Genomic DNA, 24197 nt, shown 5'->3' with positions numbered 1-24197 from the left:
GTGAGGCCTCGGGCTGTGACCATTAGGCATCACTTCCCTTGGAAAGGGCGCTCTCCCCACGGGCGTCTTCTTGGCCCCTGGGGGCTGAATAGGCTTCCGTGCCATTGAACCTGCAGCCAGAAGAATGAGCCGTGGCTCCTTACCGTCCTGCCTCCGCACAACAGCCCTGCGAGGTTGGCATCGGGTTGTGGGAACGGTGCAACGTGGACTTGAACGCAGATCCTTCCAGGACCGGCCAGAGTAGGGTTTGTTGGTTGGTTTTTATAATCAGGCAAGTCCAATGAAATAAAACAGTAAGTTTGGGGGGGATATAGGTCTTCAGAGGAAAGAGAAACCTCAGTTTTATAGCACGGATACTGCAGCTTTAGGATGGGAGGACTTCAGCTCCCAGAATCCCCAGCCAGCTTGCTTTGAGATGGGTGGACTTCAATTCCCAGAATCCCCCAGCCAGCTTGCTTTGAGATGGGTGGACTTCAACTCCCAGAATCCCCAGCCAGCTTGCTTTGAGATGGGTGGACTTCAATTCCCAGAATCCCCAGCCAGCTTGCTTTGAGATGGGTGGACTTCAACTCCCAGAATCCCCAGCCAGCTTGCTTTGAGATGGGTGGACTTCAATTCCCAGAATCCCCAGCCAGCTTGCTTTGAGATGGGTGGACTTCAACTCCCAGAATCCCCCAGCCAGCTTGCTTTGAGATGGGTGGACTTCAATTCCCAGAATCCCCCAGCCAGCTTGCTTTGAGATGGGTGGACTTCAACTCCCAGAATCCCCAGCCAGCTTGCTTTGAGATGGGTGGACTTCAATTCCCAGAATCCCCCAGCCAGCTTGCTTTGAGATGGGTGGACTTCAATTCCCAGAATCCCCCAGCCAGCTTGCTTTGAGATGGGTGGGCTTCAATTCCCAGAATTCCCCAATTTGCTTTGAGATGGGTGGACTTCAATTCCCAGAATTCCCCAATTTGCTTTGAGATGGGTGGATTTCAACTCTCAGAATTCCCCAGCCAGCTTTCTGGGTGGAGTTTGACTCCCAGAATTCCGCTGTCAGCCATGCTGGCTGGGGAATTCTGGGAGTTGAAGTTCACGCTGAGGTTGAGAAACACTGTCATAGAGCAAAACTAGAGTCCTCCACGTACGGATACTTTTAATCTCATCCATATCATCGAGTGTTTTTAATTATTGGTGCATTTACAGCTTCCTTTTCTGTTTGCATAAAACCTCAAGACAGCTTGCAATACTGTAGTTATAATTTAGTTTTCTATACTTGGGTGCTTTTTTTGACAGTCCATGTAAATACGCAAACTAGTTTTAAATTAGGAGAACGTTTTAGCCAACTTAGCTGTGACAGCCCTCCTAAACCTACGATGACAAAAGACTCCGATCTCAGGACTGAATTTAAACCAGAATTATTTCTATTTGGAATCATATCAGATGGTTATAGTAAAGGGTCAATGTACTTAATATTACACATCCTGTCGGCAGTGAGAATGGCATATGCCCAGCAATGGAAAAGTGAAAACACCCCTTCAGAAAAGGAGATATTAAAGAAAATATTAGTCTGTGCAGAACTGGACAGACGAACGTTAGAATTAAAAAACAAAGGGGAGATAGAGTATTAGGACACTTGGAATAGATATTATCAATGGTTGGAACTAAGGTGGGAGTTGGAACTTGAAATAACGAGGCTAAATAGACCAGGAATGAGATATTCTATATGGATTAGAATGAGTATGTTGGTCAAAAATAATTGTACAATACTAGCAATGTATAAGTAGTAAATATGTTATTTGTTTTTCACTTTGGTTTGTATGGCGGAGGAAACTCCAGGATGGCTACACTGCGTTCGATATACCCAGGTGTGGGATTCTACCAGTTCGCACCTATTCACTAGAACCGGTTGTTAACATTCTAAGCACTTGGGAGAACCGGTTGTTAGGAGATACTACTGGCCTAATCCTGTAAGGAAGGCAGGAAGGAAACATTCTGGTGTTGCTTACAGAAACTGGCTCTCCGTTAACCCTTATTCCATTCTTGGCAGGACTGGACTTCCTGTCTCAGGAACTTCTCTGGAGTTTTTTCCCCCTCCTTTGCTGGTACTTTGCTTGTGTGGAGTGACCATTCAAAGTTACAATGGCACAGAAAAAAGTGACTTATGACCATTTTTCACACTTACGACGGTTGCAGCATCCCCACAGTCATGAGAGGCCAGGCGAAGAGATGCATGCCTCAGTATGAGTAATGTTGAGTTGGCCATGCCCAGCCAGTCACATGACCACCAAGCCATGCCCACCAACTAAGCCATGCCCACAGAACCGGTTGTTAAAAAATCTGAATCCCACCTCTGGTCAAAAGTGAAAGACAGCTGGGTGACTTTGGGCCAATCACCAGGAGACTGGGAGTTCCAGTCCCACCTTAGGCATGAAAGCCGGCTGGGTGACTTTGAGCTAGTCCCTCTCTGTCAGCCCAGCCCACCTCACAGGGTTGTTGTTGTGTGGAAAGTAGGAGACTGTTATTTAGTTATTTTACAAAAATAGGAGAAAAAAAATAAATCAAATAAATGTTCCTTTCAAACTCCATGCTCTTCATTAATCCAGAGATAACCTTGCATTATCTATTCCAGAGTAGGCAATTTAGGCCTGGCGACCCCATTTCCTATTCTGGCTGCACCCCCAATTTCTTTTGCAAAAGATTCCACAGTTAAAAAGAAGAATTTGAATTGACTTCCCACAATCCCCCTTGTCCTGCCAGCAAGGTCTTGAGAATTCTGGGAACTAACCAACCAATAGGGTTCTGCAATTCATCTAACTCCCCGCCTCATGCCTCAGGGAAGGTCTCACTCACACACACAACACACACACACAAACACAAACACAACAAACACAAGGACCCACACACAAACATACAAAGGGTCGATCCCTTTGGGTGACGCCAACCCAACAAATCTATCCTTTTGTTCCTCTTGGGATTACTTCACGTCAGCTACTTGGAGAGCTGGCCAGGGAGAAAAGCCGAGTGGGGGCACCTTTTTAAAATGAAATGAAATCCACCCCCCTCCAGAAAGACACATATTTTGGACTGTCTTGCTAGGCATTCCAAGAATATTGAAAATAGGTGTGTGTGTCTGTGCATATTCACATCCATATCAATTTATTTATCCCCCAAGGAAAGAAGACTGCATATTCCATCCATCCATCCATCCATCCATTCATCCAAGGGGGAGATCAGATAGATAGATAGATAGATAGATAGATAGATAGATAGATAGATAGATAGATAGATAGATAGATAGATAGATAGATAGATAGATAGATAGATAGATAGATAGACAGACAGACAGACAGACAGACAGACAGACAGATACATAGATAGATAGATAGACGGATGGATGGATAGATAGATAGATAGATAGATAGATAGATAGATAGATAGATAGATAGATAGATAGATAGATAGATAGATAGATAGATAGATAGAACAGACAGACAGACAGACAGACACTGATATAGATAGATAGATATAGATAGAAAGATAGATTCCGATAGATATAGATGAGATGAATAAGAGAGACAGATATATACCCCCTCCTTTGATAGATGGATGGGTGAATAGATGGATAGATAGATAGGTGGATGAATGGATAGATAGATAGATAGATAGATAGATAGATAGATAGATAGATAGATAGATAGATAGATAGATAGATAGATAGATAGATAGATAGATAGATAGATAGATAGATAGATTACCCCTTGTTTGATGGATGGAGGGATGGAGATGATATAAGCGAGGCAGATAGATACCCCCTCCTTTGATGGATGGATGGATAGATTCCCCCTCCCCAAGGCAGCCCACCAGCCCCTTCCCCTTTCTGGATGGGGAGCGGGAGGGCGGGCAGGTTCCCCCCTCCCTTTCTTCCCTGGCTTCTCGGCGCGGGGGTGGACGGGGAGCGGGGGCTCGGCGGCTGCGTGGATTGCAGACTCGCATCGCCGGGAGCGGAGCGTCGTGGCAGGGCGGGGGGGGGGAGAGAGGGAAGGGAGTGGGGGAGGCAATGAATCTGTGATTCAGCCCGGCGTCGGAGAACCAGCCGCGGCGATCGGGCTCGATGGTGGGGTCTCCATCCGACGCGAGCGGCGGATGCTGAGTGAGAACACCCGCCGCAGGGGAGGGGGGAAGTGGGGGGCGTCTAAGTGGCGCGGGGGGAAGGGTGAAAGAGGCGGGGAGGCAGACCCCCCAACCCTATTGGGAGGGAGGGGGCGGCCAGGGGCAGCCTCGCACAGCTAGATCCCCCCTTTTCTAATCCCGGACCTTCTGCAATTCTGGTGGGGACCCCCTGCACCCTCAAATCTCCCCTTTCTGCAGAGGTTCAGCCCCCTCCCCATTTCACCTGCCAATCTGACGGGGGAGGGGAAGAGACAGGCATTTTCCTAACCCCCCACCCCCATTTCTGCCCCCCACCCTCCAATCTGGAGAAAAGGAGGGGGCACCTTTCCTGTTGCTTCTCTTTAGACGTCCATGGGGGCTTCCGGACCCCTGCCTGCTCCTTGGGACCCCAACTGCCCCCCCAAAAAAAACTGGTCAAGAATTACTAATCCTAACATCCATTTAATCCCGCCCCCAAAAAATGAGATGCTGTGAGCAATGACTCTGAATTTCTTCTGTTGTTTTCTTCGCCTCCGGCTGCCTTTTCATGCCTCTGTTCCCTAATGCGGGCACCCCAATCTCTCCTAGACCCCCTGCACCCCAATATTTGAGGCCCCACCTCCAATTTCAGCCACCCGCCTCTTCTTCCTCCCTCCCCCCTCCCTCCCCAATCCTCAAAACCCGTGGATTTGTCATTGTTTACCTCTGGGCTTGCAAGGGATAGAAAACCTGGATTGATTGCAATGGATTGGACTTGGTTTTCCTCCCTTCGGCCCCCTTCCTCCCCTATTCCCATAGCCCCCTCCTCTTCCCCAAACCTGGATGCTGGCTGCGTTCGCACAACCTGGGTAACTCGGGCTAGGAGAACCCTCCATTTTCTGCAAAAAACGACCACTAGCCTCCCTCCGTTCAACCAAGTGGGATTAGGGTTGGCAAAGCCAAACCTTTGGCTGGTTGTGTGAACGCACCTGTTTACGGTTAGCCTGACCTGGGTCAATGGAGGCGGTGAAGTCAACTGAACAGATTTCAGATGGGAATAAACATGCAGGCTAGTGCAGGGGGTCCTCAACCTTGGCCCGCTGGGGAATTCTGGGAGTTGAAGTCCGCCGGGCTTAAAGTGGCCAAGGTTGGAGAGCCCTGGGCTAGTGGACCAGCCATCTCAGGTCTGTTCCACAACAGGTTGTCCTTTCAGCAGTCCTGGAGAACGGAGTCACTTCTTCAACCTTGAACCCTCAGCCAACATTTATCTCTGGCTGGCACCCTTCTTGTGTTTAAGAACCCCTTCCTGGGTTTTTAATTTTCTTTTAATTTTGGGGTACGGTATGAAACAGGCTGATCTTCGCTTTTATTTTTATTTTTTTCCCCCAGGATTGTTTTTGTGTTTCTTTGACTTCCTCGTATGGCTTTACCTGTTGGTCTTCCATCCAAATGATCATTGGATTTGATTTTTTTTTTCCCCAGTAGCAAAGCCAACACAGAAAGAGGATTCTGCTTTCTTTCCTTGCAGAAAGAGCACAGATTCCTCCTTCAAGCTTACGGGCTCCTTGGAAATATATTCTGCACATGCTCCGGGGCACTTTTATTTTGGTGGTTACTTTATCATTTGGTTGGTTGGTTGGTTGATTAGGTGTCACTGAGTCTTTGTTGATTCTTAGGGAGATTGATTTCAAGATTGATTTCATCATAGATTGATTTCATCCAGTAATTTTAATCTGTACATCCATGCAAACTAACGTTTCTCTATTTAAATTATAAAATCTGGGGGTCCCTTTGCTAATGTAGAAAATGTTTTTAAAAGTCCTTCAGGCCAAACTTTTCTGGAAAGCTTCATCAGGGGTGTGTGTGTGTGTGTGGTGTGTGTATGTGGTGTGTGTGTGTGTGTGTGTGTGTGTGTTCCTAATATATGATCAATTTAAGGTTTTCCTGGTCCCCAAAATCCAGAGTTCCCAAAAACCATCAATTGCCCAAAAAAAGTGCTTGTCCTCGATTTTAAGAAAAGAGGAAAAACTTACCTGCCTCTAAATTGATATGTGTGTGTGTGTGTATAATATATATATATATATATATATATATATATATATATATATATATATATATATATATATATATATATATATATATATATATATATATATATATATATATATATGTACGTATGTGTGTACACACAATCTGCACATGAGAAGCTACACAATATGGACTGTTTGTATATAAACAGTCTGTATTGCATAGCTTCTCAAGTGCAGATAGTGTGTGTGTGTGTGTGTGTGTGTGTGTGTGTGTGGTGTGTGTACATACATATATAAAAGGTGTGTTTTTGCACTCCGTATTGTATAGCTTCTCACGTGCAGATTGTGCCCTGGGGGTTGTTGCTAGCAGTGCTGTACTCAGGGCAAAAAGGCGGCAGTTTGAAATCAAGGAAAATATTTATTTTTATGTTTTTACTTCGTCTTTTGCGACAGTTTGGAAAAAGTAGGGGCTTCCAGAACATGTAAAATTGGAAGTTGTAATGCAAACGGGGAAACCTTCTTGTGTGCAAGCTGATTTCAGATTGTTTTCTGATCCCTTGTTGTTGGCTGTGTTCACACAATACCCTAAACCACATCCTGGACCATGTAATCTTGAGGTAGTTGTGCTGTGGGCTTGTATGTAATGTGCCACAAAATTTTTGTTGCTTTTTATTTTCATTAAAAAAATAGGTATATCTTGTATAAGCCACCTAAGGTAGTCCTCGACTTATGACCACAACTGAGCCCAACATTTCTGTTGCTAAGTGAAACAGACGTCAAGTGAATTTGCTCCATCTTACCACCTTTTCGCCATGGTTGTTTAGCGAATCGTTAAGTTAATAATGTGGTTGTTAAATGACTCTGGCTTCCCTACTGAATTTCCTTGTTGCAAAAGGCGATCACGTGACTCCGAGACAGAACAACTGCCATAAGTATGAGTCAATTGCCAAGTGTCTGAATGTGGAGCACATAACCATGGGGATGCTGCAATGGTCATAAGTGTGAAAAATGGTCGTATGTCGACGGTCGCTCAATGAACTGTTATAAGTTGAGATTACTTATATTCAGTATTGCGCTGGTATGCTTCATAAAATCGAACACTTCCCATCAAACTGTGTCTTACAGATTGAAAAAAATACATACATATGATTCATAATTTTCTGGGTTGCCCCAGAATTAATATTATATCCAGTGTTGTAAATTCAGAAAGGTTGAGAACCATGGGTTTAAAAACTGTGCGAATGTAGCTTCTGCAGTGAAATTGATGCTGTAGTATATCATCCCAAACCGGGATGCTAGATTAATTTCTTAAAACCACCATTAAGTAAGGTCCACGGTAATCTAACCAACTTTCGCTTTTTGTGTTTGGAAAATATTAGTATGAATCAGTCATTATTAATCTGTATTGGGGTGTTTAATTGGCTGGAGTTATTGTGATTGGCATAATGTATAGTAATTTAATGATTTTGATCTGCCCAATGGCTGGAATCCCAATTATCGTGGATTATGAACCCAGATTTAGCGCACTGTGTATAATGAGAACTAAGTCAATTGTGCTTTGTTCAACAGCCATGCCTGACTAACCATGGTTTAAGCACAATATATGATTACAAATCCGGTTAGAATCTCAGTATTGGAGTTATTTTGTGTGTGTGTACCTGTACAATATATATATATATATATTCTCATTATGATGGTTTGTTTATTGTTTGAACCAACTTGGCTGTCTCACCAAGATGTTAATCTCCCAGAATTCCCCAGATGGGTCGACATTATTTCCCAGAATTCCAAGCTAGAACAGCCGTTGCTGAGCATTCTGGGGTTTGAAGTCCACACATCTAGAAAGAGAGGTTTGCTTAAGCCCCCATTTCGGATTTAATAAATAATAAAGATGGATGGATAGATGGAGAAACAGACAGGAAAAAAGGAAGGAAGGAAGGAAAGAGAGAGAGAGGGAGAAAGTGTAAAAGAAAGAAAGAAAGAAAAAGAAAGAAAGAGGAAGGAAGGAAGGAAGGAAGGAAGGAAGGAAGGAAGGAAGGAAGGAAGGAAGGAAGGAAGGAAGGAAGGAATAAATTTGGAGTTTAATCCTTTACAGCCTCTTCCTGTCCCTCTGGCTCAAAATCTTAAATAAATAAATCTTAAAAATTTGGCAGAGGGGTTGGCAAAATCTAGTTGTTGTTTTTTTAAATCCCAAACTTCCAAAATTCATAACTCCACATTAAGACATTGAAATTGGAATTAAGTCTGCACAATTTTGATTAATTTCTGCCTCTTTCTTCCAAGCATTCTCTGTCCCTCCATCTCTTCTAGCAATACTTCAGAGTTGATGGTCTCCAGTGGGGTGCTTACCCCTTCCCTTCTGAGATTTTGCATTTTGGAATAATTATTTAATTTTGGTTTGGTTTGGGTTTTTTAAAAAAACACCACCCTCTAGCACTGTGGCTTTCTTCCAAAATTAAAATACGAGCTTTGCCCCTCGTATCTTAATATTGGGAGACCCGCATGTTTCCTTCCCCCCAGGAGCCATTTTGTGACAGTGCCCACAAATATCCTCCTCCCACCCACCCACAAAATAATCTAGGGATTATTTTAAAAATTCTTCTGCTTCTCAGGAGAGGTAGCTTTACTTTTTAAAAGGAATGAGGTTAGCCTTTCAAATAATTGACCCTAAGCCAGAATGGGGGTTTCTCTCCAATAAATGATGATTTTTTAAAAAAAATCTAATTTATTTGGGTGGGGGGCGGGGAAGGATCTTTGCATCTTTGCAACCTAGGTTTGGTGTCGTTGCAGTTATTGGCAGGAGCAATTTTGCAAAGTGTTAAGGCCCAGATACCAATCCGGCGATCTGTAAATGTAAGGTAATAAGAACACACTCAGTTCAGGATCCTAGCGAGCAAACAAGGGAGGGTTGATTCTGTTGCTTTGTGTCTGTTTTATTTTTATTTAAAAAAAAAAAGAAAAGGCGAGACAGATGCTGTTATTTTCTCCGTATTCTCTGAGTGATTTAAGATTACTGAGCTGGCGCAAAGCCATTTAGGTTTGGCGTGTTCTCTATTGTGTTCTAGAGTAAGGGGAGGAAATGCAAAAAGTGTGGCCTTTTGCAAAATCCCCATTCTGTTTTCTTAGACTTGGGGTTAGAGAAAGGTGGATTATTATTATTATTATTATTATTATTATTATTATTATTATTATTATTATTATTATTATGTTCTGCGTGTCTGCCGTAGCTGGGTTCACACACGACCTGCAGTTTTGTGCCTGAATTCATCCCTCGTCCAAAATGGCATCCCGCTGTAAAACACCCGCAAACCAAACAGATTCGTTCACACAAGACTCAAAGCCAGGGGGAAAAAGACCCAAACAAAACCCCAAGGTTCAAACTCTTCTGGCTTTTGTTTGTGTGAATGCAGCCGTGAGATTTTTCCCTTAACCTTATCTGCTTAGGCCACGTTGCGAACCCAACAACAACCTTAAAAAAAAAAGGATGCAGGTTTTGGTTAAACTAAACCCAAGATCCGGAACAGGAGATGGTTGAATTTTTTTTAAAAAAATATTTTTATTCCCCCCAACACCACCAAGCCTCGACTGCTTCCTTTTCTGGTGGGGAGCAGGATGGAAAAGAGCATGTTGCCTTGGCAACAGAGAGGCATTAAATATCTGAAATGCTGCCGTAGTAACAGCAGCGGAGGTAGTTTAGGGCTGTCGCCATGGCAACTTGGGAAGAACCCTTTTGAAACCCGGAGATGCAAAATGTGTTTACAATCCTTGGGGAGGGGGGAGAAGAAGAAGAAGAAGAAGAAGAGGAGGAGGAGGAGGAGGAGGAGGAGGAGGAGGAGGAGGAGGAGGAGGAGGAGGAGGAGGAGGAGGAGGAGGAGGAAAAAAATCCAATATCGCAGAAACAACAAAGCCATGCAGAGAAGGGAAGAATTGCTGGGTGACGTTCGGTCTCCGTGAATTTCTGAGCATGTCTAGAGCACCAAGCTAGGCTGTGGTTGCTCACTGCATCCTAGAGAGTCAATCTCTAGCCAGGCTCAACCGATATGAGTAGTCTCTGACTTACGACCACAGTTGGGGGCCAGAGTTTCCGTTGCTAAGCGAGGGTTGTTGTTTTTTTTAAGTGAGTTGATCCCGGTTTTATCATTTTTATTTTATTTTTGCCACGGTTTGTTAAGCGAGTCACTCCGTCTGTTAAGTGAATCAAGCAGTTCTTTTAGGGTTAGGGTTTAGGCTCCCGTGACGATTCGGCTTGTCGGAGAGAAGAATCGGCAAAACCCAAGGACCACAGCAACCGTTGTAAATATACCCAAGGTTGCCAAGGTTTCCCGAATGTTGATCACGTGACCGTGTGGGCATGCCGCGACGGTTGTAAATGCGAGGATCGGTGGTAAGTCGCTGGTTTGTGGTTTGTTTGTTTGTTTGTGGTTTTTTGGTTCAGCGCTGTTGCAATTTGGCTAAATGGATGCTTGTCCGCCAGGGATGGTGTTGAAGAGGTTTTAGGCATTCAGACAAACCCAGGTTTTGCATTCAGACGCTGGAAAGATGCCAGGCGAGGGGGAGGATATATAAGACCCAGTTCAAATCCTCCCACAGCTATGGAAAGCCCTGGGGGATTCTGGGGCAATATCTTCCACTGAGCCTGCCTTCCAGGAGTGTTGTGGCGCAAGGAGAAAAAAAAACTACATCTTGTGCTGTGCTAAGATAGAAGTGCATAGGATTCTGAAAAGACTTTAGCTATAAACATCTGACTTTAGCTATAATCTTGCATCGTTAAACCAGGCCAAACCTGGTTAACGTTCGGATGGAAGTTCCACCAGAAAAAGCAAACTGGGAAGCCCAAAAATTTAATCTCCAAAGAAGACAGTAGCAAATTGTCTAAGTCATATTTATTTTTCTTTTTAATATCTTTCCCCAGTCCAATTCAATTTAAGTCGCTTTATCTTCTTGGCTTAAGATGTGTGGACTTCAACTCCAAAAATTCATAGTATAGACGGCTGGGGAATTCTGGGAATTGAAGTCCACGCATCTTAAAAGCTGTTAAAAGTCAGGAAATCCATCCGGATTGTCTCCTGGAGCTGATCCAGACTGGCTTTTAGTCCTTAGAATAAACAGAACTACAGACTCAATTAGGGATCTTTTTTTAAAAAAAAAATCTTAAAAAGAAAACAATGCTGCATCACTTCGGCCTGATTGCCAAATCTACTTTGCTTGCCACGCATTCCTGAGATCCTTAAACATTGCTTTTCTTCGTTCCTTTCTTTCATTTTTGGGGGGGTTGTTTCTCCGTGCCAAACTACACATTTGCAAAACTCCCAATGGCCACAAGAATTTAAGCCAAAGAAAGTTTCTTTTCCCCCCCTGTACCTTTAATTAAAAAACCTGCGTTCCCCTCCAGGTTCACACAACTCTGTATTCCTAGGATGGTGCTTGAAGGAAGTGCTGAAGCTGTGAGTTCTCATTCGCTGCACCTGCGTCGCACCTGTGCCCAGAATGGGCGTTTTTACTCTTCGGCAGGGGATAGTCTTCTGTTCACCAAAAAACCAGTGAAGTACGGAGAATTGATTGTCCTGGGGTAAGTTAAACCATTTTTTTCTAGGTTATTTTTTCTTGTTGAGGCAGGGGTGGGATTCTACCAGTTTGCACCTATTCGCTAGAACCAGTTGTTAACATTCTAAGCAGTTCGGAGAACCGGTTATTAGAAGAAATTCCTGGGCTAATCCTGTAAGGAAGGCAGGAAGGAAACATTCTGGTGTTGCTTACAGAAACTGCCTCTCTGTTAACCCTTATTACATTCTTGCAGGACTAGACTTCCTGTCTCAGGAACCTCTCTGGAGTTTTTTTCCCCTCCTTTGCTGGTACTTTGCTTGTGTGGAGTGACCATTCAAAGTTACAATGGCACGGAAAAAAGTGACTTATGACCATTTTTCATACTTTCGACCAGAGGTGGGATTCAGATTTTTTAACAACCGGTTCTGTGGGCATGGCTGAGTTGGTGGGCATGGCTTGGTGGTCATGTGACTGGCTGGGCATGGCCAACTCAACATTACTCATACTGAGGCACGCATCTCCTCGCCTGGCCTCTCATGACTGTGGGGATGCTGCAACAGTCATAAGTGTGAAAAATGGTCATAAGTCATGTTTTGAACAGTGGTCGCCAACCAGTGGGCCAGCGACCACTGGTGGTCTGCAAGCAAATGTTGGTGGTCCCCAGAGAAATGTCACCCCCAAAGCAATTAATCCAGGCTGTGCGGGAACACAAGGCTGTGCCGCCCACATGGCCGTGGGAACACAAGGCTTGCGTCCCTTGCATTGCACACAACACGAGGTAGTGAGGGGAGGAGAGAAAGGATGGAGGGGGGGAACTTGCCCCACTTGCCTGGCCTGGCCACCGGGCTGCTTCTTTCTTCTGCTTTTGTCTGCACGCAAGGAAAACAGCAGAAGTCTTTCTTTCTCTTCCTCAAACTCTGCCAGAAATGAGTCTTTGGGACCCTGCAAGGCATCCTGCTCCAAGAGGCTGCACCGGCAAAGACTCATTTCTGGCAGAGTTTGGGGGAGAGAAAGAAAGTCTTCTGCTGCTTTTGCTGCTTTCCTTGCATGAAGCCAAAAGTCTCCCCGCCACCGCCACCGAGAATGGAGCTGGAGACAATATCCTGCGATCCCAAATAAAGAATCATCGATCGGTAGGAAAACGGGGTGGGGAATTTTCCTGCAGACTTTTTGGGGGATTTTCCTGGGGTCTCTAGTCCGCGGGATTTAAAATTATGAGTTTGGTGGTCCCTGAGGTCCAAGAGGTTGGCAACCCCTGGACTAGATGACTTCCAAAGTCCCTTCCAAGTCTGTCATTTTTCTATTGGTTTCAAATATCGCCGCTCTGGCATGTTTGGGGCAGAGGGTAAGCAGAACTTTGCAAGACCATCTAGTTGGGTTGCTTCCTAGCCTTGCCATGCTTTTTTTTGCAAAAGATGTGTTGGGCTCCATGCAATGCACAAACTGTAAGGCGGCAGACCAACCACACAATTTAGATCTATGCAGTATTCCAGGTAGGAGACAGAGACCTATACACAGATCCACAGGTAGAAATTTACATTTTTCACAGCTCAGGAGAGCTAAAGAGAAGCTTTGACTGACCTGACTCCAAATCCAGATATTATAGCTGACCAGAAACTTGGTTGTGTTAGCTTTCCTATCATGGAGGGAGGGATGGAGGGAGGGATGAATAGATAGACAGAGAAACAGACACCTCCTCCTCTGATTGGATGGATGGATGGATGGATGGATAGATATGTAGGTAGGTAGATAGCAATGGATGGATGGTGGATGGATGGGTAGATAGATAGATAGGCAGCAAGATAGAGAGAGAGAGATGGATGGATAGATAATTATATAAACAGACAGACAGATAGACAGAGGACGGATGATAGCTGAATAGATAGATAGATAGATAGATAGATAGATAGATAGATAGATAGATAGATAGATAGATGGATGGATGGATGGATGGATGGATGGATGGATGGATGGATAGATGGATAGATGGATAGATGGATAGATGGATAGATAGATAGATAGATAGATAGATAGATAGATGATAGATAGATATGATGATAGATAGATAGATAGATAGTTAGATAGATGATAGATAGATAGATAGATAGAAAGAAAGAAAGAAAGAAAGAAAGAAAGAAAGAAAAAAAGACAGAGTGATGGAGAGAGATTTTTCTGGTAACTCTTAATGGACTTTTGCTGATTAAGACCAAAGGATGAGACTTTATTATTTGCTAAAAAAAGATAAGAGACGAGCTATGAGATGAAGAGATTTTGGGTTGAAACTGTAGAAAAGGCGATAAGTTGCTCCAATCGTTTCAAGTTGTCCTGATGGAAGGGGAAGTCCTTTCTGTACATCCCTTTCTTCTTTACAGTATTTCCATTCCCTTTCTCTCTGTACTGTTTTTTTTCGTTCCTTTTTGCAATTTTCCCAAGTTTAGAGTAGGTTGGTTTTTTTTAAAAAAAACATCTTTGTGCCTTTAAACTTCAACCCATTTCTTTTTTTAACAAAGTGGGAATCCAGTAAGATCATTGGGCTTGGTTGACTTTGATAGAGATGTTGTGTTTGATCTTGTCCAGGTTCGTAACTGTCGCTGTCGGGATCTCTCTCCCAATGCAGGTACAATGGCTCTTTGGCTAATGGAGACAAAGGGCGTCACCGCAGCCGGCTGGCCCTTTACAAGCGACCCAAAGCCAACGGGGTAAAACCCGACGTCATCCACCATATCTCCACGCCACTGATGTCCAAAGTAAGTCGCAGAAATGTCCCCCCACTTCCGCCCCCACACCCAGCAATGACATTGCCAGGTCTCACAGGGGGAGCGATTGAAATCTCAGGCTGTGTGTAAAGAGGGATTCTGAGCATGGGCAAAATGCCTTCCCTGACCCATCCAGAACCACCACCAATTGCTGTGAATAGTAGTAAAAGACTTCCTTTTTCTCTCTCCAGATTTTGTTCTACTGTACTTTATTAATTTATTTGATTCTTTTTGTTATTTTGTTATTGTTTTTTTTAAAAAATACGGTTTTACATTCTGAAAAGCCGCCTCGAGTCGCCATGGGCGAATAGGCGGCAACATAAATTCAATAAATAAATAAATAAAAATAAATAAATAGCAATAGCACTTGGACTTATATGCTGCTTCCCAGTGCTTTTACAGCCTTCTCTAAGCGGTTTACAGAATCAGCCTCTTGCCCCCCCAACAATCTGGGTCCTCATTTTACCGACCTTGGAAGGAAGGAAGGCAGAGTCAACCTTGAGCTGGTCAGGATCAAATGCTGGCAGTGGGCAGAATTAGCCTGCAATACTGCATTCCAATCACTGAGCTATCACAGCTGATAGATAGATAGATAGATAGATAGATAGATAGATAGATAGATAGATAGAAATAGCATTTAGACAGTGCTTCACAGTGCTTTTACAGCCCTCTCTAAGCAGTTTACAGAGTCAGCCTCCTGTCCCCAACAGTCTGGGTTTTACTGACCTTAAGAAAGACAAGATAATCAAACAGAAAGAAGATACTGAATATTATCAAACGTGGAACTTATTCTGCCAGTGGTTGAAAAAAAAGGGGTAGTGAGTCAGAATGGAATCTCTATTGTTAAGCAAATTAAATGACCCAGAAAAGACAATGCTTATTAAGCACTAAGAAATGTAATGAATAGTAAATTAATAAAATTTATTTTTAAAAAAATCTCGGGCTCAATTGCCATTGTAACTTTGAATGGTCACTAAATGAGCTGTTGTAAGTCGAGGACTCCTTATCTTGTCCCATAGGCGCTGAGCGACAGAGGTCAGCACAGTATCTCCTACACGCTTTCCCGAAGCCATTCGGTCATTGTCGAATACACTCAAGATGGCGAGACGGACATGTTCCAGGTATTTATCAAGTCCGGAGGAGGGCAGGAAAACCTTTGCTGGGCCTCCTGAGCTGATGTGATGGACAGTCCAAAGGGAAGCTGTTTAGCCCCTATAAAAGGCAAATTTGGGGGGTGGGATGGACTCACAGTGTCAACTCTGGAGCTGACCTGTGTTGTGGTCCACCAGCAGCCTGCGTAGATGGAAGCAGAATCAGACAGCAGGGAAGAATAGGGGCCAGTCCGGGAGTCTGGGCAGGCCTCGGACAAGGGTCCTGTGTCCAATACAGAGATGGGGCCAGGGTCATCGGGGAGTTATGTGCTAACTCTGGAGCCTCCAGAGTCTGGCAGCAGCGAGGCAGAGGAACAAGGGGAGCCTGTTCCCAGTGTGCGTATGCGCAGAACTGCCTGAAGGCAAGAGCAGCTAAGACAAAAGGGGCGACTTGGGAGAAAGGCTTGGAGGTGATTGGCCCCTCCCATAAGACATAAAGGAGGAGCAAAGGTAGGAAAACCTTTGCAGGAAGCAAAGTCATTCGCTCTGATCAGTTTGGACTCTAAAAGCTCCGTGTGTCAAGCCCGAAATTGTGAATTTGTTCTCTGGTTTTGGAAAGACTAATTGGGACTTTAGTCATTGGCAGCACTTCAAGTAAGATAAGGTGCGTTCTTATCAGATGTCTCCCGAAGAATTTTGGCAGACGTGCCTGGGACTATTTTTAACTGGTTAAGACTCATTCCGGGCTGTGAATGACAATAATTCACAGCCATTGAACTAAAATAAAAAGGGTTTTGGATTTTATATGTGTTTGTTGGTGTCTCAGGAAGTCTTGGTCAAAACAGCCTGACTGAGGCCATTTCGAGGCTCCAGGGTTGCCACAATGGAGATGAGGGTTAGGGAGGGGTGAATAGTGATAGCTGGGGTTTGGTAGCCAAAACAAAATAGTTTCTCTTGAGAATCAAGGACATACTCACAGGTTGCTGAAGAAAGGAGGAGTGATGTTGCCCAAGCAACCAGGTCGCACCCTGATTGGATCATGTGATTGAAGGGGAACAAAAACTCTTACTTTTAATTAGGTGAAAACCACGGGGACATTTAGAGTTGGTTTTCACCAGCCTGTGCCAATATGGTATATCCAATAAAATGATTCTTTGAGGAACCTACCTGCCTCGGAATTGTGTTTGCTATGGGTGTATTACTTGGAACCCTGACACACAGTAGACTGGGCAGCACAGTGGCTTAGTGGTCAAAGAGGCTTGGCTTGTCGGCTGGAAAGCCAGCTGTTCAGTTTCGAGACCCGAGTGCCACATGACAGGGCGAGTTCCTGTCCTCACCTCAGCTCCTGCCAACCTAGCATGGCCATGCGAGTAGATAAATAGGTACCACTTCAGTGGGAAGGTCAGAGAGCGCTCCATTGTGATAGTGAGTCGAAGACTTACCTGTACGCTGGCCAGAAACACAGAAATAATTTAAAAACAGCAATTTTAAAAAAATCCACCTTAGATCAACCGCTAGAGAAAAATAAAACCAGCATTTTGAAAAGAAGGAAAAAAATGTCTGCTTTATGATAAAAGAAAAACGTTCGCTTCTTGTTAAAAGTTTTGATCGCTGAATCGCATCTCCTCCTCCCCATCTTGTCAGGATTCCAAGCAATTACCCCAAATTAAATCATGTGTCTCGAGTCAAACTTCCAAACCTTCAAAAGGATTTATTGGGAGTTAACATGCCGGCACTGCCTGGGTGTAGCCGACTCTGAGACACATAATTCATTGTCACCCTTGACCCTGGTTTTCTTCCACCCCCTGGGTGTATCATAATTCATATTCTCCAATGGGACACCTCCGTAGCCAAGAATCCTCAACCATGCTCTCCAGTTAGATTTTTGCCCAGCAGAAACTTCAGTCACCTGGTTACTATCTTTGAAGAACTATGAATGGAATGCACTTTCGGTTTGCAAGCTGCCGCACTGCTCTTTCAAACCCCTTCCCTCCCCTTCCTTTCTGTTGGCAACTCTTAAAAAGACCATAGAAATATTTTATGAGTTGACACATTTCTTTGTTCCCAGATCGGCCGCTCGACGGAGAGCATGATCGATTTTGTGGTGACCGACACCACGCCGGGCACCAACTCATCCGTGGACGGACAGACAGCCCAAAGTACTATATCCCGCTTTGCCTGCCGGGTCATCTGTGAAAGAAACCCTCCGTACACCGCCCGCATTTACGCTGCCGGTTTCGACGCTTCCCGCAACATTTTCCTTGGAGTGAGTGAGTCACCAAGCAGCTCTGTGTGCGTGCAAGTGTGTGTGTGTGTGTACAGGTAGTCCTCAACTTACAACAGTTCACTTAGACCGTTCAAAGTTACAACGGCCCTGGAAATAGTGACTTATTACCATTTTTCACAGTTATGACCTTTGCAGCATCTGTTCTGACCCAACCTGTTTCCAAGAGACCCAACACAAGACAAAGACAGCAGCCCAACCTTTTGCTGTTTCATCTCTGAATTCTGTTTCTTCACAGATTAAAAGGCTGCTTCCAACTAATTAGCCTTGCCAAGTTTTTGCAAGACTGCCAAAAACCAACAGATAAGAAAATAGTTTACAACACAAGAGTCTTCAAGTACCAACTGTGATGTTCACGAGGCTGAGTTTCAAAACGTCTTTGCCTTCTGCAAAGAACGTTCGCTTCACAGCTGGCTTTTATCTTCTTGAAGGAGGGGCCATTATGTTGCAGACATACTCCCGAGTCGACTGTGCCACTCCAGCTGTTCTCTTCTACGAATCATCCTGCGTGCACACGCCACTTGGCACAGGCTCCTCGGGAACCTCCTCATCGCTGCTGCCAGCTCCCACAATCTCTGAAGGCAGCAGTCCACTCTCTACTGGTCCTGGCCCCTCATCTGAGTCCTCGCTCTCCTCAGCCGTCTGCACCTGGTGCCAGCTAACCACAACAGCATCAATGATCAAAATTAAGACACTTGGTTCAACTGGTTCATATTTATGACCATTGCAGCGTCCCCGGGGGGGAACTGTCACGTGATCCCCTTTTGCGACCTTCTGAGAAGCAAAGTCAACGGGAGAGCCAGATTCACTTAACAACCGGGTTCCTAACTTATCAACTGCACTGATTCCCTTAACAACGGCGGCACGCGAGTTTTGCCCCGTTTTACGAAACTTCCTTGCCACAGTCGCTGCATCATTTAGTGACACAGTTGTGAAGTGAATCTGGATTCCCTTATTGACTTTGCTTGTCAGACGGTCACAGAAGGGGATCACGTAACCCCGGGACACTGCAAAGGTTATAAATATGAATCAGTTGCCAAGCATCTGAGCCACGGTGGCGCAGTGGTTAGAATGCAGTACTGCAGGCAACTTCTGCGGACTGCCGGCTGCCTGCAATTTGGCAGTTCAATTCTCACCACTCTCAAGGTTGACTCAGCCTTCCGTCCTTCCGAGGTCTGTAAAATGAGGAGCCAGATTGTTGGGGGCCAGAAGCTGACTCTGTAAACTGCTTAGAGAGGGCTGTAAAGCACTGTGAAGTGGTATATAAGTCTAAGTGCTATTGCTATTGCCCTTCCTTCCTTCCTTCCTTCCTTCCTTCCTTCCTTCCTTCCTTCCTTCCTTCCTTCCTTCCTTCCTTCCTTCCTTCCTTCCTCCCTCTCATCTTCCTTCCTTTTTTCCTTCCTTTCCTCCTTCCTTCTTTTTCCTTCCTTCCCTCTCTCTCCCTCTCATCTCCCTCCCTTCCTTCCTTCCTTCCTTCCTTCCTTCCTTCCTTCCTTCCTTCCTTCCTTCCTTCCTTCCTTCCTTCCTTCCTTCCTCTTTTTCCTTCCTTCCCTCTCTCCTTCCCTCTCTCCTTCCTCTCTCCTTCCTTCCTTCCTTCCTTCCTTCCTTCCTTCCTTCCTTCCTCCCTCCCTCCTCCCTCCCTCCCTCCCCTCCCTCCCTCCCCTCCCTCCCTCCTTCCTTCCTTCCTTCCTTCCTTCCTTCCTTCCTTCCTTCCTTCCTTCCTTCCTTCCTCAGTAGTTAGAATGCTGTATTACAGGCTAACTCTGCCCACTGTCAGCACTTCAATCCTGACCAGCTCCAGGTTGACTCAACCTTCTGTCCTTCCGAAGTCAGTAAAACGAGGAACCAGATTGTTGGGGGCAAGAGGCTGACACTGTAAACCACTTAGAGAGGGCTGTAAAAGCACTGTGAAGTGGTATATAAATCCAAGTGCTATCTGAATTTTGATCCCGTGATTTCAGGGCTGCTACAATGGTTGTAAGTGTGAAAAATGGTCATGTCACTGTTTTCAGTCCCATTGTAACTTTGAGTGGTCGCTAAGTGAACCATTTAAGGACTACCTTTATTTTTCCATGGACCCAACAGGGTGCTTATTGCTTTTGCAACCAGCAACTGACCGAATGCACATTTAAACCCAAAATATTCTCACCTATGGCAATGAGAATGTTTGAACGTGTGTGGTAACTTCATACCGTTGCTAAACGAACAGCTGTAACTAGAGTCTGGTTGTCTTTGACTTGAGTAGGTTTGAGTGAGGGGGGGTGGGTATGGGGGGGGTGTCCACCCTGGACCTTAAAACTGGACATTGATGCCACGTCTCTCGTTGGCAGGAGAGGGCTGCGAAATGGAGGACACCCGACGGGCTCATGGATGGCTTGACCACGAACGGTGTGCTTGTGATGCACCCCGACGGCGGTTTTAGCGAAGACTCCACCCCGGGGGTCTGGCGGGAGATTTCGGTGTGCGGGAATGTCTACGCTTTGCGGGACAGTCGCTCGGCACAGCAGCGGGGAAAGCTGGTAGGTTGGCAACTCAACGGAGGAGAGTGGATTGCAAGTCAAGGTTTATCCACTGAGAGTGTCAGGATTCCAGCAGTTACCCCAATTAAATCACGAGTCTCGAGCCAAACTTCCAAAACTTCAAAAGGATTTATTGGGAGTTAACATGCCGGTACTGCCTGGGTGCAGCCAACTCTGAGACACATCATTCATTGTTACCTTTGACCCTGGTTTTCCCCCCATCCCTTGGGTGTATCGTAATTCATATTCTCCAATGGGACACCTCCATAGCCAAGAGTCATCAACCATGCTCTCCAGTTAGAATTTTGCGTGGCAGAAACTTCAGTCACCTAGTTACTATCTTTGAAAAACTATTTATGGAATGCACTTTTAATTTCCAAGCTGCCGCGCTGCTCTTTCAAAACCCCTTTCCCCCCCCTCCCTTTCTATTGGCAACACTAAAAAGACGATAGAAATGGATTAAAAGTCAAGATTTATCCATCAAGAGGGGGATTATAACTCAAGATGTATAAAGCTTGGGAGAAAGAGGAGATTTAAGAGAAAGAGTGCAAACAGCAAGAAAGATAATTAGGGGACTGGAAGATAGAACATATGAAAAACGGTTGCAGGAATTGGGTATCTCTAAGTTTAGTGAACAGAAGGACCAGGGGTGACATGATAATATCTTCCAATATTTGGGGGCTGCCACAAAGGAGAGGGGGTCAAGTTATTTTCCAAAGCACCTGAAGGCAGGACAAGAAGCAATGGAGGGAAACTGATCCAGGAGAGAAGCAACCTGGAATAAAGGAGAAATTTCCTAATGGTGAGAACAATTAACCCGTGGAACAGCTTGCCACCAGAAGTTTTGGGTGCTTCATCACTGGAGGCTTTTAAGAAGAGATTTGATAACCATTTGTCTGAAATGGAATAGGGTTTCCTGCCTAAGCAGGGGGTTGGACTAGAAGGCCTTCAAAGGTCCCTTCCAGCACTTCTATATTCTATTTCTATATTCTTTCTTCTATTTCTTCTATTATTTCTATTTCTCCCTGCTAGGTGGAAATGGAGTCCAACATTCTGGAGGACGGCTCCCTCATTGACCTCTGCGGGGCCACGCTCCTCTGGCGCACTTCGGAAGGTCTCCTGCGCACCCCAACTTTGCAACAGCTGGAGCTGCTGCGTCAAGAGGTCAACGCTGCCCGGCCCCAGTGCCCGGTGGGCTTCAGCACCCTGGCCTTCCCGAGCCTGGCCCAACGAGGTGTGGTGGAAAAACAGCAGCCCTGGGTCTACATCAACTGTGGCCACGTCCACGGTTTTCACAACTGGGGGTTCCGTAAAGAGAAAGGGGGGCTGGAGCGCGAATGCCCCATGTGTCGGCGGCTGGGTCCTTACGTGCCTCTCTGGCTGGGCTGCGAGGCCGGGCTGTATCTGGACGCCGGACGCCCCACCCACGCCTTCTGCCCCTGCGGCCACGTCTGTTCCGCCAAGACTGTCCAGTATTGGTCACAGATCCCGCTGCCGCACGGCACCCATGCCTTCCACGCCGCCTGCCCTTTCTGCGGCACCTGGCTGACCGGCCAGCAGGGTTTCGTGCGACTCATTTTCCAGGGACCCTCGACTAAGCCGAAGAGGGGGTGGCGGCGCAGCCCGGTGTGAGGGGAAACAGTGGGAGAATATAAACCACAACCTCCGCTGGCCGCCGTGGACCGCTCAACCGCGTCATTTGATTGTACTGGACTTCGCATCGGCGGACGGCCACCGCATCTCTTCCCATCCAAGCATTTTGGGGTGGGTGGGAGTGTGGGAGGGGGTGGATTCCAATTTGGGGAGACGGATTCTCCTTGGTCCTCCTCCCCGTCCTCGCCCTTCCCCATGGCCCAGTCCTTCCCTTCTTCCCACCTAGAACCAGGTCTCTGAGAAGCCGAGGTTCACACGACGGGGGACTGCCGGGTTCATTTTTTGTGGGTGGGGTGGGGTCAGGGGCTACGAAAGCCAGCCGATTATCTTCAAACAGGGTATGAATTGACAGAGAAAGCTCAACTCGAAATCCGTTGCTTGGGCATTGTAGGCGATCTGCACGCAGCCGTTGCGATTTCTTTAACCCAGGTTTAGCGTTGTTGTGTGAACCCAGCCTAGATCCGTGTTTGGATCGGTGGGGAGAGCCCAGGAGAGCTTTGCTGTTGCTAACACAGAGATATATAGATATATATATATCCATTATTCGGTGTGGGTCTCTTATTTATGTACTGTCTCCCGCCTTTATTTTGTACAACTCAAGGTGGCATACGTAAGGATCCTTCCTTGTAGCGTCCTCACCACCACCACAACTGCAAGATGAATTGGGCTAAGAGAGAAGGCTGCGCCCAAAGTCACTAAACTGCTTTTCACGCCTAAAACTCACAATCGCCTGGTTTCTAGGGCAACACCTTCGCCACCCCATCAAAACGTCTCTATTTTAATTTTCTCTTAGTCATCAGTTGGAATTGGGGAGGGGGGCCTTCTCTGGGTCTAAATTAAAACTCTCCTCTTCCAACTGAGAGGAACATTTTTTACTTTACAATGCGATGCTTCTCAACCTCCACGACTTTAATATGTGTGGACTTCAACTCCCAGGATTTTCCAGTCAGCACGGGGCCTGGGGAATTCTGGGAGTTGAAGTCCACTCTTCTCAAAGCAAGCTGACTGGGGAATTCTGGGAGTTGAAGTCTTCCCACCTTAAACATGCTGGCCGAGGAATTCTGTGAGGTGAAGTCCACCCCTTTCTCAAAGCAAGCTGGCTGGGAAAGAAGTCCACTTTTAAGCAAGCTAGTTGGGGAATTCTGGGAGTTGAAGTCCACGCATCTTAAAGCTGCCAAGGTTGATAAACTCTGTTCCATTTCTCCATCCCAAAAAGGACCTTAGAAAGAAATGTGCATGTGTGGGGTATGGGTCTTGTAGGATCTCTCTGGATTCCCCTAACATGCTTCCTGTTTTGCGCTTCCAATTAACCAGGATTTTTAAGCTGGTTAAGTTATAAGTTCAGCGAAGAGGCTGTGTCAGCCCAACATAGGATATTACAAACCAGAAAGTAACTGGAGATTGAAACTACTTGTTGGATAATGTGTGAAAGCTTTAGTAAGGTTTCTTGGTTATGGAGTGAGCTCAGCCAATGAGAAAAAGGGTTTTGCACAGGCCATCTCCCAAGGGGTGCACGTGCATCACCCCACCCCAAGAACCTCCAAAAGAAGAAACCAGGAAAAATGCAACATGGATCTCGCCTGAGACTTAATCCAAAGAGTTTCACCATTATCTCAAATGGTGAAGATGGGATAGAATCAAGATCACACGAAGTACTAATACGGCTTTATAAAGCCTTATTAACACCACACTTGGAAAATTGCATCCAGTTTTGGTCAGATTTATTATTAAAAAAAAAGATGTCGAGATTCTGGAAAGAGGGAGGGAGGGGAAACTAAAGAAGGAGGGAGGAAAGGGACATAGAGGAAAGAAAGAAAAGAGAAAAGAAAAACAGGAAGGAAGGGACGGAGAGAAGGGGAGAGAAGGGGAAATAAAAAGGAAAGAGGGAAGGAGGAAAGAAGGAAGAGAATGGAAGGGAGGGAGAAAGGAAAAGAAGGAAGGAGGTAAGGAGAAAGGGAGGAAGAAAGAAAGAAAGAAGAAAAACAGACAGGATACAAGAAGGAAGAAAGGAATGAAAGAATGGGAGGAAAGGGAAGAAAAGGAAAGAGGGAAGAAGGAAGGAGAGAATGGGAGGGGAAGAGGAAGGAAAGAAAGGGAAGAAGGGAGGGGAAAGAAAGAAGGAGAGAATGGGAAGGGAAGAGGAAGAAAAGGGAAAGGAAGAAGGGAAGGGGAAAGAAGGAAGGAGGGAGGAAAGAAGGAAAAGAGAA

At 45.5% G+C, this 24197-nt stretch overlaps 1 protein-coding gene across 6 annotated transcripts; it reads left to right on the top strand.

Moving 5' to 3' along the window:
• The first annotated feature begins 7 nt into the window (after positions 1 to 7).
• Positions 8 to 22531, top strand: PELI3 (pellino E3 ubiquitin protein ligase family member 3). Of its 6 annotated transcripts, none has more exons than XM_087943541.1 (7): positions 8 to 240; positions 11536 to 11712; positions 14305 to 14434; positions 15463 to 15564; positions 17603 to 17800; positions 20149 to 20337; positions 21370 to 22531. In XM_087943541.1, exons 1-7 carry the CDS (start codon positions 125 to 127, stop codon positions 21967 to 21969), a joined length of 1512 nt encoding a protein of 503 aa, XP_087799667.1. In that variant the 5' UTR covers positions 8 to 124; the 3' UTR covers positions 21970 to 22531. The 6 variants fall into 6 exon arrangements, with proteins under 6 accessions (XP_087799667.1, XP_087799670.1, XP_087799669.1 ...); XM_087943544.1 differs by having other exon boundaries at positions 183 to 245; XM_087943543.1 differs by lacking the exon at positions 8 to 240 and adding an exon at positions 4033 to 4135 and having other exon boundaries at positions 11560 to 11712.
• Positions 22532 to 24197: the final 1666 nt, after the last annotated feature.

Source organism: Notechis scutatus, chromosome 14 (assembly GCF_049901735.1).
Source record: "Notechis scutatus isolate UNSWTSFEM ecotype Mainland chromosome 14, rNotScu1.2, whole genome shotgun sequence".
Lineage (NCBI taxonomy): Eukaryota > Metazoa > Chordata > Lepidosauria > Squamata > Elapidae > Notechis > Notechis scutatus.
Note: the sequence above shows the minus strand (reverse complement) of the source record. Positions and strands in the feature narration are given on the sequence as shown.

Bases quoted from the DNA above. Each gene is read 5' to 3' on its own strand.
- PELI3 (XM_087943541.1), top strand. From the start codon at position 125: ATGAGCCGTGGCTCCTTACCGTCCTGCCTCCGCACAACAGCCCTGCGA. The intron at 14,435-15,462 runs GTAAGTCGCAGA...CTTGTCCCATAG, and splicing joins CCACGCCACTGATGTCCAAA to GCGCTGAGCGACAGAGGTCA. The intron at 17,801-20,148 runs GTGAGTGAGTCA...TCTCGTTGGCAG, and splicing joins CCCGCAACATTTTCCTTGGA to GAGAGGGCTGCGAAATGGAG.